At 40.4% G+C, this 14,424-nt stretch overlaps 1 protein-coding gene across 1 annotated transcript; it reads left to right on the top strand.

Moving 5' to 3' along the window:
• The first annotated feature begins 456 nt into the window (after positions 1-456).
• LOC137184095 (keratin, type II cytoskeletal cochleal-like) lies at positions 457-11,228 on the top strand. The gene is made up of 9 exons (XM_067591452.1): positions 457-6,332; positions 8,221-8,429; positions 8,554-8,614; positions 8,727-8,822; positions 8,981-9,145; positions 9,280-9,405; positions 9,581-9,801; positions 9,925-9,983; positions 10,156-11,228. Exons 1-9 carry the CDS (start codon positions 5,823-5,825, stop codon positions 10,380-10,382), a joined length of 1,674 nt encoding a protein of 557 aa, XP_067447553.1. The 5' UTR covers positions 457-5,822; the 3' UTR covers positions 10,383-11,228.
• Positions 11,229-14,424: the final 3,196 nt, after the last annotated feature.

The raw sequence follows: 14,424 nt of genomic DNA, 5'->3' as shown, positions 1-14,424 counted from the left end.
TGAACTGTGATAAAACTGAGTTGGGACTGAAAAAAGGTTCACGAGTCCTTCAAACAGTGTGGTAGTTAACATCATACTGAATCTTCCTAATTCATCTGAGGGTGTGGCAACCATAATAATCTTCCCTTTATACAATCTAGGAGAAATCCCCTCTGGCTTGATGGACTCAGTCCACCAGCACACCTCGTAGTAGCTTTTGTAGAACAATGTAATTTTGCTTGTTTGTATGTTAAAAAGGGAGTAGTGCTTCAGATGAACAGTAGAACTGTGCACAGATGTCAGCACCACACCTTGATCATAAGAATTTACTGTAGCATTGACTGTCAAGAGCTCAGTTGGACACAACAGCTTATGATTGTTTTTAAATATAAAACAAGATATTAATGAAAAAATGACACATGGAAGACAAAAAGTAAATTATTTGGCCAGACCAAAACAAAGAGAGAGACAGAGAACTGAAGTGAATTTTAGAAATTTGCATTTGTGTTGTCTAGACGTACAGTATGTGGTTGGTTCAGCCCATGCCATTACCAGATCCCCTCATAATACACTTAGAATGGAAATGAGGGGGGCCAAAATCCACAGTCTACCTTCTGTGCAAAAATGCATTTATATTAGTTTACCTAAAGCTTTAAATTAGTCAAATCAAATAGATATATTTCAACGTTACGGCCTTTTTAGTGCCAAAGCCCCTCTTTTTGTTCCACCGCAGCTCAACAGGGAAACTGTCCGAGGAAACACAAAGAGGGGATTTGATGCTAAAAAGACTGTAAATGTGTCAGATATCCACTTGATATGACTAACTCAGACTGCTGAAGCCTCATATAAGCTTCAGATCAACTTTTAAATGTATTTTTGCACAAAATGTGGATTTTGGCCCCCATCACTTACATTGAAAGTGCTTTTGAAGGGGATCATTTCACAGCCAGTATGAACAGAAGGAATGATTACAGCAAGGAAAAAGTCTTCCAGTGTTCATATGGGAACCTGACTGAAAAATTATGAACCTATCCTTTAACCTGTGATGCTTATTGATGGTATGGGACACAGGAATCATGTAATTCTTTCTTAGTTTAGTTTGTGTTGGTGTTATTACCGCTATCGTTTCTAACTGGGATTCCATGTGTCATGTTAGCTAGCTACTGCAGCCATTAGTTGCCTGAGTGACACTTTCTTTGTTTTCCAGCATGTTGTCTTACATCTAAAGACTGAAACTATTCTATCTATCATAACATTGTGTATTCTGCCCTGGAGCTGTGTCATACCAAACTGTTTGTAAATCAGGAAATCTACAGATGTTGTTACCTCATGTTGTGTATATTTCTGTCAGTATATTCAACTCTGTTGTTTAGCATACATCATTTCATGCACTCCTTGCTCAGGGCATCTACTGTATGTATGTGATGATGTTTTCCAGCTAACTGGTATTCTGTAGCTATAGGTAGTAGTTAAGCTACCATGCTAGCTCCTAACAACAACATAAAGTATACAGATAAACTGACTTACCATCTAAGCAGATGCTGGTGCACATTTTTTGCACATGAGCAATCTGAAATGTCTGCTTGTGCTGCAGCATTGAATGCATGACTTTGCAGGTTATGTATGCATTTAAAGGTCTGTTCGACTAACTGTGCTTCCGTTCATCTGTAATGACAGTTCACACTTAACTGAGGATGGGCTGAGCATCTGAATACTGTGGACAAGTTTTGGTTTGGTTTGGTTTAGTAATGTTAAATTAACAATACACCTGAAAATGTCCTAATACAGGAGTTTGGCATACAAATCTCATAATTTTTAGGCTCCAGGGATGACAGTGTCCGTTGGTCAGTTGGTTGGTCCACCACTTTAGTCCAGACTGAAATATCTAAACAACTATTGGAATTTATTTTGTATTCAATATGACTCAACCCAACAGGGACAGACTCATGTTCTGTAGGTTTAATCAGACCAATATGTCACCAGACATGTTGGAGTCGTGTTCCGACATCGCAGTGCACAAAAAGCCTATATACAGTATTTTCTGTTTAATCAGCCATTCATAGTCAGCTGATCTGGAGTTTTATCATTATTGTTGAACATCACTAACGCACCTCCCATGCCTAAGCACATGACCTAATAGATCTTGCACTGGCTAAAACAAACAGCAAGATATTTTTAAAAAGTTACCACAGTACAATACTGGAGTAGTATCAAATTACAACATTATGCAAGACAAATGCTGTCCTAACTGGCATTAGAAAATAGAAAACAATTCCACAACAGAACTAATTAATCCTTGTTTAATTATTCTTTCTCTACTCTTTTCTCTCAGTAGTTCCTCTTGCCAAGTTTCAGTAGAGTAAACTCCCATCTCATGATTGGTTCTCACAGAGCAAATGAGTTTGTGAACATTCCTCTACATGTGCTGACTGGAAAGCCTGAAATGTCATCTGTCATAACCAATGAAATCAAATACAATCCTGTACCACATCTGTGGGTGCCACTACTTTTAAGGAAAGGTGAAAAGCTTTCATTATATAATCATGTCTTGGTGAAATGTCATGATATTTATTGTGATGACTGTCGGTTATTTTCAAAAGGTCAAGAGTGTTATGGGCAATCATTTTTGACACGTCAAGTAAGTTTGTTTTTTTTTGTGGCAATTATGTGTTCATTATATAGTTACTGTACACCAGTACGCATGAATGACATCCTATTTCATCCTTTTTCACATCCTATTATATCAACCCAATTCTGATTTCCCTGAAGTCTTGACCTATAATCAGTAAGGATTACTCATATTCATGTCTAACTGTCTCCTTCTTTGTATTATATTTACAACACCACTGACACAGATTTCATGGACTTTTCCCCATCAAATATACCGTGGAATTAAAACTTGCATGCTCCACACCTTAGCCGTGTAATGATCACCTCTTCTTTGCAGTTACGACATCCTTCTTTAAACTGTTTGACATTATCTGACTTTTGCAGCCTCCCTTTATTGTCTGTAACCCATTCCTTCTGCTAGGTGTGAATTATGACTGGTCTGTTTGCCTTTTCTCATACCACAAACTGCTTTTATCACTTTGTTATCATATACATTAAGAGCCTTCTATGCCATTTTATCTGCTTGTTCATTTCCTTTAACACCTATTGTGAGTAGGGACCCAACAATACTGCATTTCTATACCGATCCTCTGTCATCTTAAAAGCATTACATATATTTCCATCATCAGATCTTCTCTGACTGTTTGCCTTGATGACTGGAGCTGTTTGTTTGCAGTGGGAACGGTTTTTGACCAGACTACAAGGCATACTATGCAAGTTTGAGCTAAATGGCTCCCATAGCCAGGTGCACTTTGATTACTTGGATGTGGATGAGTGAAATGAACAGTTGCTAGCAGCTAGCTCGAGCATGAATTAAGGCCCAATCTGGACCAGCAAAAACATATGTTGCTTCCTTGATATTTGGGCAGATAGGACTTTTCTTCAGGACCTTCTTATTATTTTTACATTCTTGACCAATTACCGCATTGAACGTTGCTATATGGCTTTGAGTGATGCATTTTGTTTCACTGAAAGTTTTTTGTGGGATAACAAACGAAACCAAGTACTGATTTGGACCAGAGCAAACAAACTACTGTAAATGCCCTTAGTCTTGTACCTTGGATCAATGCTTTGTGCTACAGATTTCAATGCATGGTAACAATCTTTCCATAGCCATAACCAATTCAGTTACCCAGACTTAACCATACAGAAACCATGCTTTAGTTCCTGTATATTGTATGGAAAACAACTGCAGAAGCACATGCAAGCAATGTTAACAGTAGTTCTTAGACGACAATGTTGGATAAGAGAGTGAAGCACTGTTGGTTTTTTTGGGGGGTGTGACTCAGTTGTTGCCCTACAGCTCATTTTGACTACTACTACTATAAAGAGTTTGGGAAGCCAACACCTATACCAGAGCTGTTAAGATGGGTTTCAACAAGTATCAACTGATTTAATTCTGTCAGAACAAGAAATCTGGTCTTCTTTTAACTCCTGATGTTCGTTCAGCTGCAAGCTGACATTAATGCGTGAAAGAGATCCAATATGTAATTTTCCATTATAAAGCTGCAACATTTAAAAAGTTGCAATAAATAGTTACAATGTGCCACTGAATTTAAAAACCAGTAGTGATGCTAACTGAACCTCGGTGATCACGGCAAACTAACCGGTGGAAGACATAGAGTGGTATGAGTGTTGAAGACGGCACGAACAGCACCCTCAAGCACCCACGAGCTGCAGGCCTGAACGCATAAATGACAGGGTGGTGGAATTAAACAAATAACTCTGGAATTCGAGACTCATTTCTTCGTGTAGTTCTTCACCAATTTACCCCCCATTCTCTTCACTGCTTTAAAATATTTTATAACGATTAATTGAATCTAGTGGATTTTACTTAAAATTAATGTTTATTTTAGTTTTTGAGGACAAAGTTGTGTTGTCATTGAACTCAACATACTGTTCTAGATATGTTCTCTACTGTACTACATACAGTATGGGCAATTCTGTACAGAGTGTAAGTACGTTGCTGCCTACAGGGAACCTCCTGCAAGACCAGGTCCCTCCTGAGGATTACCAAGTCTTTTTCTCTTTATATTACTACTAAATCTAAAACAGCTTTTACTGTTGTACCCCATCAACCAACACAATCAACACCCCAACTTCCTTTTATTAATTAGTCAAATGTGTCTCCTCTCATTCACTGTCTACAGTATGTGTCACCATAACTCCACAAACGTAATGCTGGATGATTCAGTAAAACCCCAGCTTACATTCTCTAAGAAAGTAGTCAGTTATGCAGATAGTTTTGGTTTGATTTTTTCCAGGTTTAAATATATACTTCACTGTTGACACTGTGTTCTGTGGAACATTTCTGTCTCAGTTTTCAATTTTATTAAATTTTATTAAATTGAACACAAAGGGTGATTTGGTTGGCAGAGTATGTTACTTTGTATTTTGTTCAATTTTTGATTGCAGAATCACAAGAAAAAAGAGGGACTTCCAGGAGAGTATGCAGAGTATATGAATCTCCCCCACATAATCCCTCCAATCCTGGATTTGATTTTAATAAAGAAACATAGAATTGCATCCCTAAGTAGCACAAAGAGGATGCTTTCAGAGCATGAGAACTTGGATAGTCACTGTCCACCAGACCTTTACTTGCACACATGCATTCAAACATAAGCTATAAAATCAGCTGATCAAACTGAGTTCAACATATCCAGTGAAAAAGACTTAACTAATTAAAACTTTTGTTGATGCTTTAAAGTTTTCACTTTTTATCTATCTTGCAATAGGATGATTAGCATTCAAAGGTGAATTTGTGTAATAATAAAGTAGCCCCCCCACTACACTCCCCCGACCACATACATGCCTCTCAGAAAGCCCCCAGCTATCGAAGTAAGAATGTCTTTGCCAACATCTTTCCACCCCTTTCACCCTGCGGCTCCGATGCCATTCTGTGAGTACCTGGGTGTGTCGAGCCCTGATCGCTTTACAGGGATGGCACTGTTAACAGTCGGACAGGTTGAGCTGCTCCGAGTCAATCTACCTGCCTGCAAGTGCACCTTCCGGGATCCAGGTAATTGGAGAAGGGTTGAGGGGGAGGTGCAGAGGAGGTGGACCTTAGTGGGACGTCCTTTGCAGTTGGAGGCAGATAAAAATCCATCACGGACAGGGAGAAGATACTTAGAGGAACTTGACTCTCCTCTTAGTGGGCTCCACTGCTCTGCCAAACCTCTGTCTCTCTGCTTCCCCTTTTCTCTGTGTACCTTTCAGCAGAAACTAAACCAGCCATGTCTATGAGATCCATGAGCGTGAAAACCGTCAGGTCCAGCTACAGTGGAGGCGGCGGCGGTGGTGGTGGTGCCAGTTTCAGCAGTGGCGGGTACAGCGGTGGCAGCCGTGTATCAGTAGGAGGAGGAGGAGGAGGAGGATTTTCCTCAAGATCTGCCGTTATGCTTAGACCATCATCATACTCTATATCATCATCCAGCATTGGAGGTGGAATGGTTAGGTCAAGCATGGGTGGTGGTGGTGGTGGTGGTTTTGGGATTGGTTTTGGTAGTGGTAGCGGCGGCGGCGGCGGCGGTGCTAGTTTTAGTTCTAGCTACAGTCTTGGAGGTGGTTTCGGAATGGGTGGTGGAGGAGGTTTCGCAGTGCCCCCGATCACAAATGTCCAAGTCAACCAGAGCCTGCTGACCCCCATGAACCTTTCGATCGACCCCAACATCCAGACTGTCCGTACCCACGAGAAAGAACAGATCAAGACCCTAAACAACCGCTTTGCTAGCTTCATTGACAAGGTAAGTGGCAATCTTCTGCCTTAAGATTATGTCCCAAACCATTTTAAAAGAAAATATTGTCACTGACGTTAAATTGACATGTCATTTTTCAGTCCAGAATATATTGATATTTTAGCTCTAAAAACATTTGGTCATACAATAGATGTTCACATGAATAAGTTAATTGTTTTTTGCAAAATTGAATAGCTGCAACAGACTGTCTCTAAAGGACCACCTGGGCTCATTAAATATTACACAGCAGCAGATCCAAACCTGGATGTTGTGTGCACCATGGGCCTTGTTAGAACTAACACTGACAACTAATACTACCAAGCATAGTATTATTAGTAGCCTATGAAAATAATTTATTCAGTCTGTTTGGATGGAACATGTCTTTACTGCAGTGTAGGCACCTCACTTCTAAAGCAGTGTTCTCAAAGCCTAACAGTGCATCTGGTAGCCTGTGCACTAAAACTGAAAGCCATCCTCTGCTCCTAACTTCTCTTTGGCCATAGCTGGCCCCTTGCCAGCTGTCTCTGTAGTGAGAGGCAGGAAACACTAGAGTAGCCATATCCAGTGACTGATGGCTCTCTGTGTAAGGGGAAGAAGGGATCAGGTTATCATTAATTCCCATGGCAGCAAGGACTCACAGGCCTTCGATGGTGCAGCAGACCTCTTCTTAACTATCTGCAATGCACTGCACGATACATACAATTTAAGCTGAGGTTTGAGGTAATGTTTCAAAAGTCTTTGGATTACCTCTTGTCATTTATTCCGTATGATGAGGGAGGATGCAATAATTGAGTTTTTTCATTCTTGCTCACTTTCATGTATAATTGAAGACCTCATAAAGAAGATGTGGGACTATTTTCCTCCCAGGCACAAATGAAAAACAAGTTAACCACACCCTGCGTGAGAAAATGCTCAGTTAGCTTTTTCTGCAATGTGTACATACCACACCTCATCTGTCCTCACAAAGGTGAACTGATCCCAGTGTGTTCATTCAAAGTACTTCTTACCATATGATTCAAAATTAAATATTTTTTAAATTTAGAATGCAAAGAGTTACAAACATCCTACAACAGAAAAGAAAGCATTAAGTGTTTAATTTGATATTTATATGAAATATCAGTTGGCATAACAGTTAATTGCTTCAGACATGAAACACTTCTTACTGAGGACTGTGCAGGCAAGTTCACTCAGTGAAAGTATGCATCCCGGAGGCCAGGGAGTGGTAATGTCGGGTTTTTAAAGGAAGAGGTGAGGCTGAGGTGTGGCACAGTAGGCTTTGCCTTACCTAAAAAGAAAACAAAGAAAACTTACCTACACACCCAAAACGGAAGGATGGGCTCTAACCCTAACCCTAGCCCTAACCCTAACCCAAACCCTCTTGAGGGCCTCAAACCCAGAATGGCAGAGCACTTCAGCTGTGCTTCCCATACATTTACTTTCTGCTAGGAGCAGGTGTTCATGCTTCTCAGAAACATGTCAGATGCTCTCAAATAATTGTCTCACTAGAGCTCACTTTACTGTGCAGAGAGACTGCAAAGTGGATTGAGTTACAAACAGCCCTGCCCTGCATTTTAGTGCAGCTGCCAATTTTAGTGCATACCGGGCATTTTGTGTGGGAAAGTCACACACAGGTGTAGAAGTAAAACAAAGAAGACAAACATCTTTGTTAGCGTGAGCATGCCTAATCATGAAGAAAAAGAGACAGCAAATATATTCATCTTCTTTTAATTGTATTTTGCTGAAAATGATGAAATGAAAGCAATATATTGTTAACCACAAAGTAAATAAATCTGCTTTATTCCCAGTGTATTATGTAGTCCTATTGACACATTCAGACATATTTACCTTTCCCAAGCTGACAGTGGATCTAAACTTGACATTGAATTTTACCTTTTAGGTCCGCTTCCTGGAGCAGCAGAACAAAATGCTTGAGACCAAGTGGAGCCTCCTGCAGGACCAGACCGTCACCCGCTCCAACATCGACGGCATGTTTGAGGCCTACATTGCCAACCTGCGCAGACAGCTGGATGGGCTTGGCAATGAGAAGATCAAGCTGGAGGGAGAGCTGAAGAACATGCAGATGCTGGTGGAGGACTTCAAGAACAAGTGAGTTCAAACCAGCAGAGGAAACATAAGTGTAAAATGGTCCTCCACATCTGTGAACAGAGCAGTAGTTTCTGCCCACAGTTGTTTTCCACCATCTAATTTTTCCTCTGTTTGTTTGTGTCAGATATGAAGATGAAATCAACAAGCGTGCCAGCGTGGAGAATGAGTTTGTTCTCCTCAAGAAGGCGAGTGAATCTGCGATTATAAAGCCTGTCACTCCACCGTGTCATTAGCAACAATTAAATTAATTATTGCTTTGAATCCAATGTAAACGACTTTCTTATTCTCCAACTACAGGATGTAGATGGTGCCTACATGAACAAGGTTGAACTGGAGGCCAAGGTTGATGCCCTTCAGGATGAGATTAACTTCCTCAGAGCTGTCTATGAAGCGGTACGAAAAATAAACTACACCTCAGTCCTATGATGTCTGTCATTTTTAGGAAAACAGTGATTCATTTATTATCTTCATTAAAGTGGAGGGCACAGATAAAGAATAGAGATAGAGATTTTGTGCCGCTTTTATTCATCATTCATATACCTCTTTTTCAGGAACTGCGTGAGCTCCAGGGACAGATCAAGGACACTACAGCCATTGTGGAGATGGACAACAGCCGCAACCTGGACATGGACGCCATTGTTGCTGAAGTGAAGGCTCAGTATGAGGATATCGCCAACCGCAGCCGTGCTGATGCTGAGTCATGGTATCAGCAGAAGGTAGGTAGAGAGAAAGAGATCTCACCAATATCAACAAGTCCAATATGAAAAACATACCTTGTGATTACAAATACAGGGGACAGGATGGTGTATGGAATCAGTAATAACAGTTATTTTTAATCTTATTCCCACAGTACCAGGAGATGCAGAGCTCTGCAGGTCAGTACGGAGATGACCTTCGCAACACCAAGACAGAGATTGCTGAGCTCAACCGTATGATTAGCCGCCTCCAGAATGAGATTGAGGCAGTCAAGGCACAGGTAAGCTTACATTTAACAGCTGTAATTACTTTCAGTATATCAGCTATGCACAAAATGTTTTAAATGGTATTAGTTTCCTGAACATTATGTTTGAAACCAGATGCTGAACATGTATAAGGCATTTTGAATGACAAATATCACATCTAAAGCTTTTGCTAACTTTCCAACCTCTCAGCGTGTCAGCCTGGAGGCCCAGATCGCTGAGGCTGAGGAGCGTGGTGAGATTGCAGTGAGGGACGCCAAGGCCCGCATCAAGGACCTGGAAGATGCCCTGCAGAGAGCCAAACAGGACATGGCCCGTCAGGTCCGCGAGTACCAGGAGCTCATGAACGTCAAGCTGGCTCTGGACATTGAGATTGCCACCTATAAGAAGCTTCTGGAAGGAGAGGAATCCAGGTAAAAGCTTAGCCACTTTTAACTCACAAGGCATTTAATCACCTGAAACACAGAGTGAAAGAGTATACTGTGCAGGCTGCAACATCAGCAGCTAAAATAGCTAATTTTTGTATCTCTCTGCAGAATTGCCGCTGGTGGTGCATCCGCAACCGTCCACGTACAGAGCTCAACCAGCAGCTATGGTATGTATTGACATACAATATATCATATCTTGAATTTTCAAATAATATCCAAGCCAGTTTAGGATATTCATGAAAATATAAAAACTAAAAATGAATTCAAAATTTCATTTCATAATTTAATAAAAATTCAAAATTATTCTGTCATCTGAAAACATCTTATTCTCATCTCCAGGTGCCTCCTCAGGAGGTGGTGGAGGTTATGGCATGGGCCTGGGCGGCGGCATGGGCATGGGCGGCGGCATGGGCATGGGCGGCGGCATGGGCATGAGCGGCGGCATGACCAGCAGCATGGGCGGAGGATATGGCGGCATGAGCAACATGAGCATGGGCGGCGGCGGCGGTGGCAGCAGCATGATGAGCTCAAGAGTGAGCAGCGTGAGGTCATCCCAGCGTTTCTAAAAACAGCAGTCTTTTTCTCCATTCTTCTTTTTCCCTCATTTTGTTCTCACCCTTTTGTCCCCTCAGTCCCCCAGACAACCATTCATACCACCACCACCCCCCTCTCCCCCCTGCAGACACCGAACAGCCTCAGAAACATTTTGCATTTGACCATTTACAGCTGGCAAATCCATGTAATGGTATAGTTCTTTTTGGCATTTAGTTCCTGTGTTGTTGCTCCCTCTTTGGCACCACATGCCTACAGAGAGTCAGAGGTTACATCAAAATACAAGCAGAGGCAGGGAGATTATTAGACCAAACACAATGAGGAGCAGAGATTTGAGTCAGTTCACTCTTTCTTTGATCAGTCAGCCTGGCTGTCTTTTGGTTGCTGGATATGCTGTCGTGTAGACTAGAGGATACTTGTAGTATCATGACAGAGAATCCTTACAAGGCAACTCATTTTGCACACAAAATGACAACGGCAGTTCTCAGATTTGCACAGAAGGAGGTCCAGATGTTACATGGCAGACACTCATATGTCACACTTACAACTCCTTTTCTCTGCAATGTCTCTACTGCTGTCTCACATCTGTCATTATGCATTTTGATGTCATCAAAAGCAGCCACATTAAACACTTTTACATTTGATTTTTGGGATCCTCTTTTTCTTCTCCTGTTCTGAGAGAAAATGAGCTCTCCACTATAGTATACAAATGTTGTTTTGATCCTGCTTTACTTCTATTTTCATTCTGAATAAAAAAGAAAAAAAACATGGATAAGGCTGGCTGACTGGGACAACCAGATTTATTGTAACTGAATATGTAACATCTTAATGTCTGGAATAAATCTGAGTTCATATTCATATTCATCTGTGTCTTCCTTGAGATTTTTGGTGTACTGTATCCACTGAACAATAGAAATAATTTAGGCTTATAACTGTTTGCAAAGTCCCACCCCTCTTAGTTACTGTTGCTACGGTCGTCGAGATTTCCATTCGAGCACAGTAGCTACATAATGAAGTTTAAAATGACAACGGTGGATGGAGAGTTAACATAGAAATTTGCAATAAATTTTTCAACGGTGGGTTTTCAATTTCACACAAAGATAAACATAATCAGGCTTTTCATGGATTCTGTTGACTGAAATGCTGTTGCTGCCAGGTTTTATCAGCTCTAGCCAGGAAGCATAAGCTCTATGAGTTGGTTGAACACTATTCTCCAGCTGACTTTTCAGTGTTTCCAACTGATTCATTTTAAAATGAGAACCATGTAAAAGGGTCTTAAATACACACGATGGCTAGTTCCATACATGATATAATGATTAAAGACTGAGGCTAAAGCTACATGTCCTATGCAAAAAATCAGCATCCTCAACCAATGAACAATGTAGAAGACATGAAGCAGCATTGCTCGTGCAGGGTATAGCTAGTAAGCTCTAGTATTATAGTGCAGTATTATAACTATAAATGTTTCTAAAAATCATTCTAATATTACTGGATAGTTATGCCTAATATACTTACTATGAAGTGATTTAGATTCATGGTTTAATGTTCAGATTTACAAACACTATGCTTCACTTTTACAAGAGGAGAGGAGTCAGACCTGCCAACCCTGGACAAATATTTTGAGTACCACTTCGGCAACCTAGATGCATCAAATGCAAATCACTGCTGTTTGTACAATGAATGATTTTTTGTACATAATTTGCCTACAAATGTATTACAGTACATCATTTGCATACATACAGCAAACAGACAAAGGGATGCACTGATATGAAAATTATTAATATCATTAACAGATAGTTTACAAAAATATTTGCAGATGGCTATCTGGTCTGGTCTGTTATTTGGTCATTTTTGGCCATTTGTCTTTCACCTGCCTAAACATAGCTTACCAAGGAACACAATTTCACTTAGTCTTCACACTAACCTACCACTACTGCTGCATTTATATAGTTTCTATCGTTACACACTACTCCACAATAATCAAACTTTAAGCCAATTTGATTTTTGAAAATATGATTTTAAGCTAATTTGAAAAGATGATGACAATGTAGCTGTAAAACCCAAACCAGCCTAAACAGACTATTTTGTGGCTATGCTGAAATAAATATTTACTGTTCTTATTATAGCTAAGGTATTACTTAATGGTATGATGACCTAATAACAATACAGGCTGAATATGAACATGGCTGTTGAAACTGGAGAAGCAATCACATCCCTCCTTACATATGATACTTAATTTGCAATGGAGGGTGTTTCCCTTCTTTGAAATTCTTCTACACTAGGCAAAGTTATAGGCTACACAGTGCCAACAGACGCACGCACACACACACACACACACACACACACACACACACACACACACACTTTTCCCAGTAACTTTCTAGGTAACGGGTTTGGCTTTAACAATCTGTGGCACACGAATAATATAACTTAATGTTACTTTGCCAACTGAAATGCTTGGTGAACAAGCAAGCTAGCTTACGTATTGTTAGACTTTCTTAACATTATTAACGTTTAATATTTTCCCAAAGTTGGCAGGTCTGCGTTACCTTAACTCAATTCACAATTTCAACTTTCCACATCCACTGCAGTCCCCAGTCAATCAATGTTGCTGTCAATTTGCAGTCTCTTGAAAGGGCATTACACATTTGTCAATCATGATCATCAGTGCTTGATATTTGGGTGAAGGCAGGGGGAATGAATCCAGCACTGATGATGATGATTGGTTGAACTCCTCTTCTTTTGTCTCCTCTTTCTGCCTCTTGCTGACTTGAGTACTGCACATCCACTCACAGGCATCATCAGAGTGACAAATCATACTGTACTGTAGGTAGTAAGCTAGTTAGCTGGGCATGCTAACAATTTCAGCTTACATTACAGCAGAAAAACACACCATTTAATAATCCATTCCTTACACTTTTGCTCTGAGTTTGGTTAAGTCTGGTTTTTGGTGAAGGCTAAAAGAAAGACACCACTCTCCAAAATCTGTAGATACAAAGTAGAAGTCAACCGGTTAATCCGTTTGGCCGATTGATCGGTCAAATAGGATATTTTACAAACTAACGGAAACGGCAGAACTTGGCTCTGATAGTGGCCGATACCCGTGTAACCCTGCAGGCGCAGCAGGAATAGGAGAGCTTAACTTTCTCAGCTTCTTCTATTCATTCTATGTGGTTGTTGTCACTATGGGTGTAATCCCCCCTCTATCCACAATGTGGGTTGCAATGGCAGAGTGGTGCTGTTTGTATTTCTGCTGGTTGACTCCACAGGAAGTGAAGACTGCAGAAGCAGTGATCCAAAGGTTATGACTAACTTTGCTGAAAACTTTGGCCAAAATATGAGATATTTGTGTCTTTTTATGTTCGTGGTAAATCAAACTCGCCAGATGAAGTTTCAGCTGTCTGAGGCTCATTAAGAGCTATTTGCATTCATGCATGGATGAAGCCAGACTATTGTGGTGGAAAACTGTCCTTCCATGAATAGGCCAGTAATTGTGCAAAGAAAACATTTATATCTATAAGAGATAGTTCCCAAGGGAATACAGAAGGGGAGAATCAGCAATGTCATATTTTAATCTTCTGTGTGTGATGAGCAAAGGCCGCTAGGCCATGTGTAGTGGGAGAAATGTGGAAGAGGCCAAGTATAACTGATACCTGTTAGAGAAGTGTTAGACACCTTTGTTAGAGAAGTGTGAGACGCCTTTGTTTTCTGAAGCTGAGTCATGTCTGGATTATTACCAAAGTGTTAAGATCAAGCAAGGTGGGGTTTAGCAATTAAGCTCCATGTTAGGAGGGGTTATGAGAGGTATATAATTTAATGTTTTATGATTTTTCATTAGGTTCTTTATCTGGGGATCTAGGCCTCAGTTTGCTTTGTATTTGCTCTTATGCAGAGTAAACTTTTAGTCTTTCTCTTATTAGTTTTGAGTTTAATACTAAATTGTGGGTGACCTGAAGATTTATTGGCCCATCTGAAGATTTCCCACAACTCTATCCAACCTCAATTTTGCTGTGTGTTGAGCGGGACATAAACAGTGACAAAGAAAAAGTGGTTGGC

This window comes from Thunnus thynnus, chromosome 6 (genome assembly GCF_963924715.1).
Source record: "Thunnus thynnus chromosome 6, fThuThy2.1, whole genome shotgun sequence".
In the NCBI taxonomy this organism is placed as follows: domain Eukaryota; kingdom Metazoa; phylum Chordata; class Actinopteri; order Scombriformes; family Scombridae; genus Thunnus; species Thunnus thynnus.
This window is presented reverse-complemented; position numbering and strand designations above follow the sequence as displayed.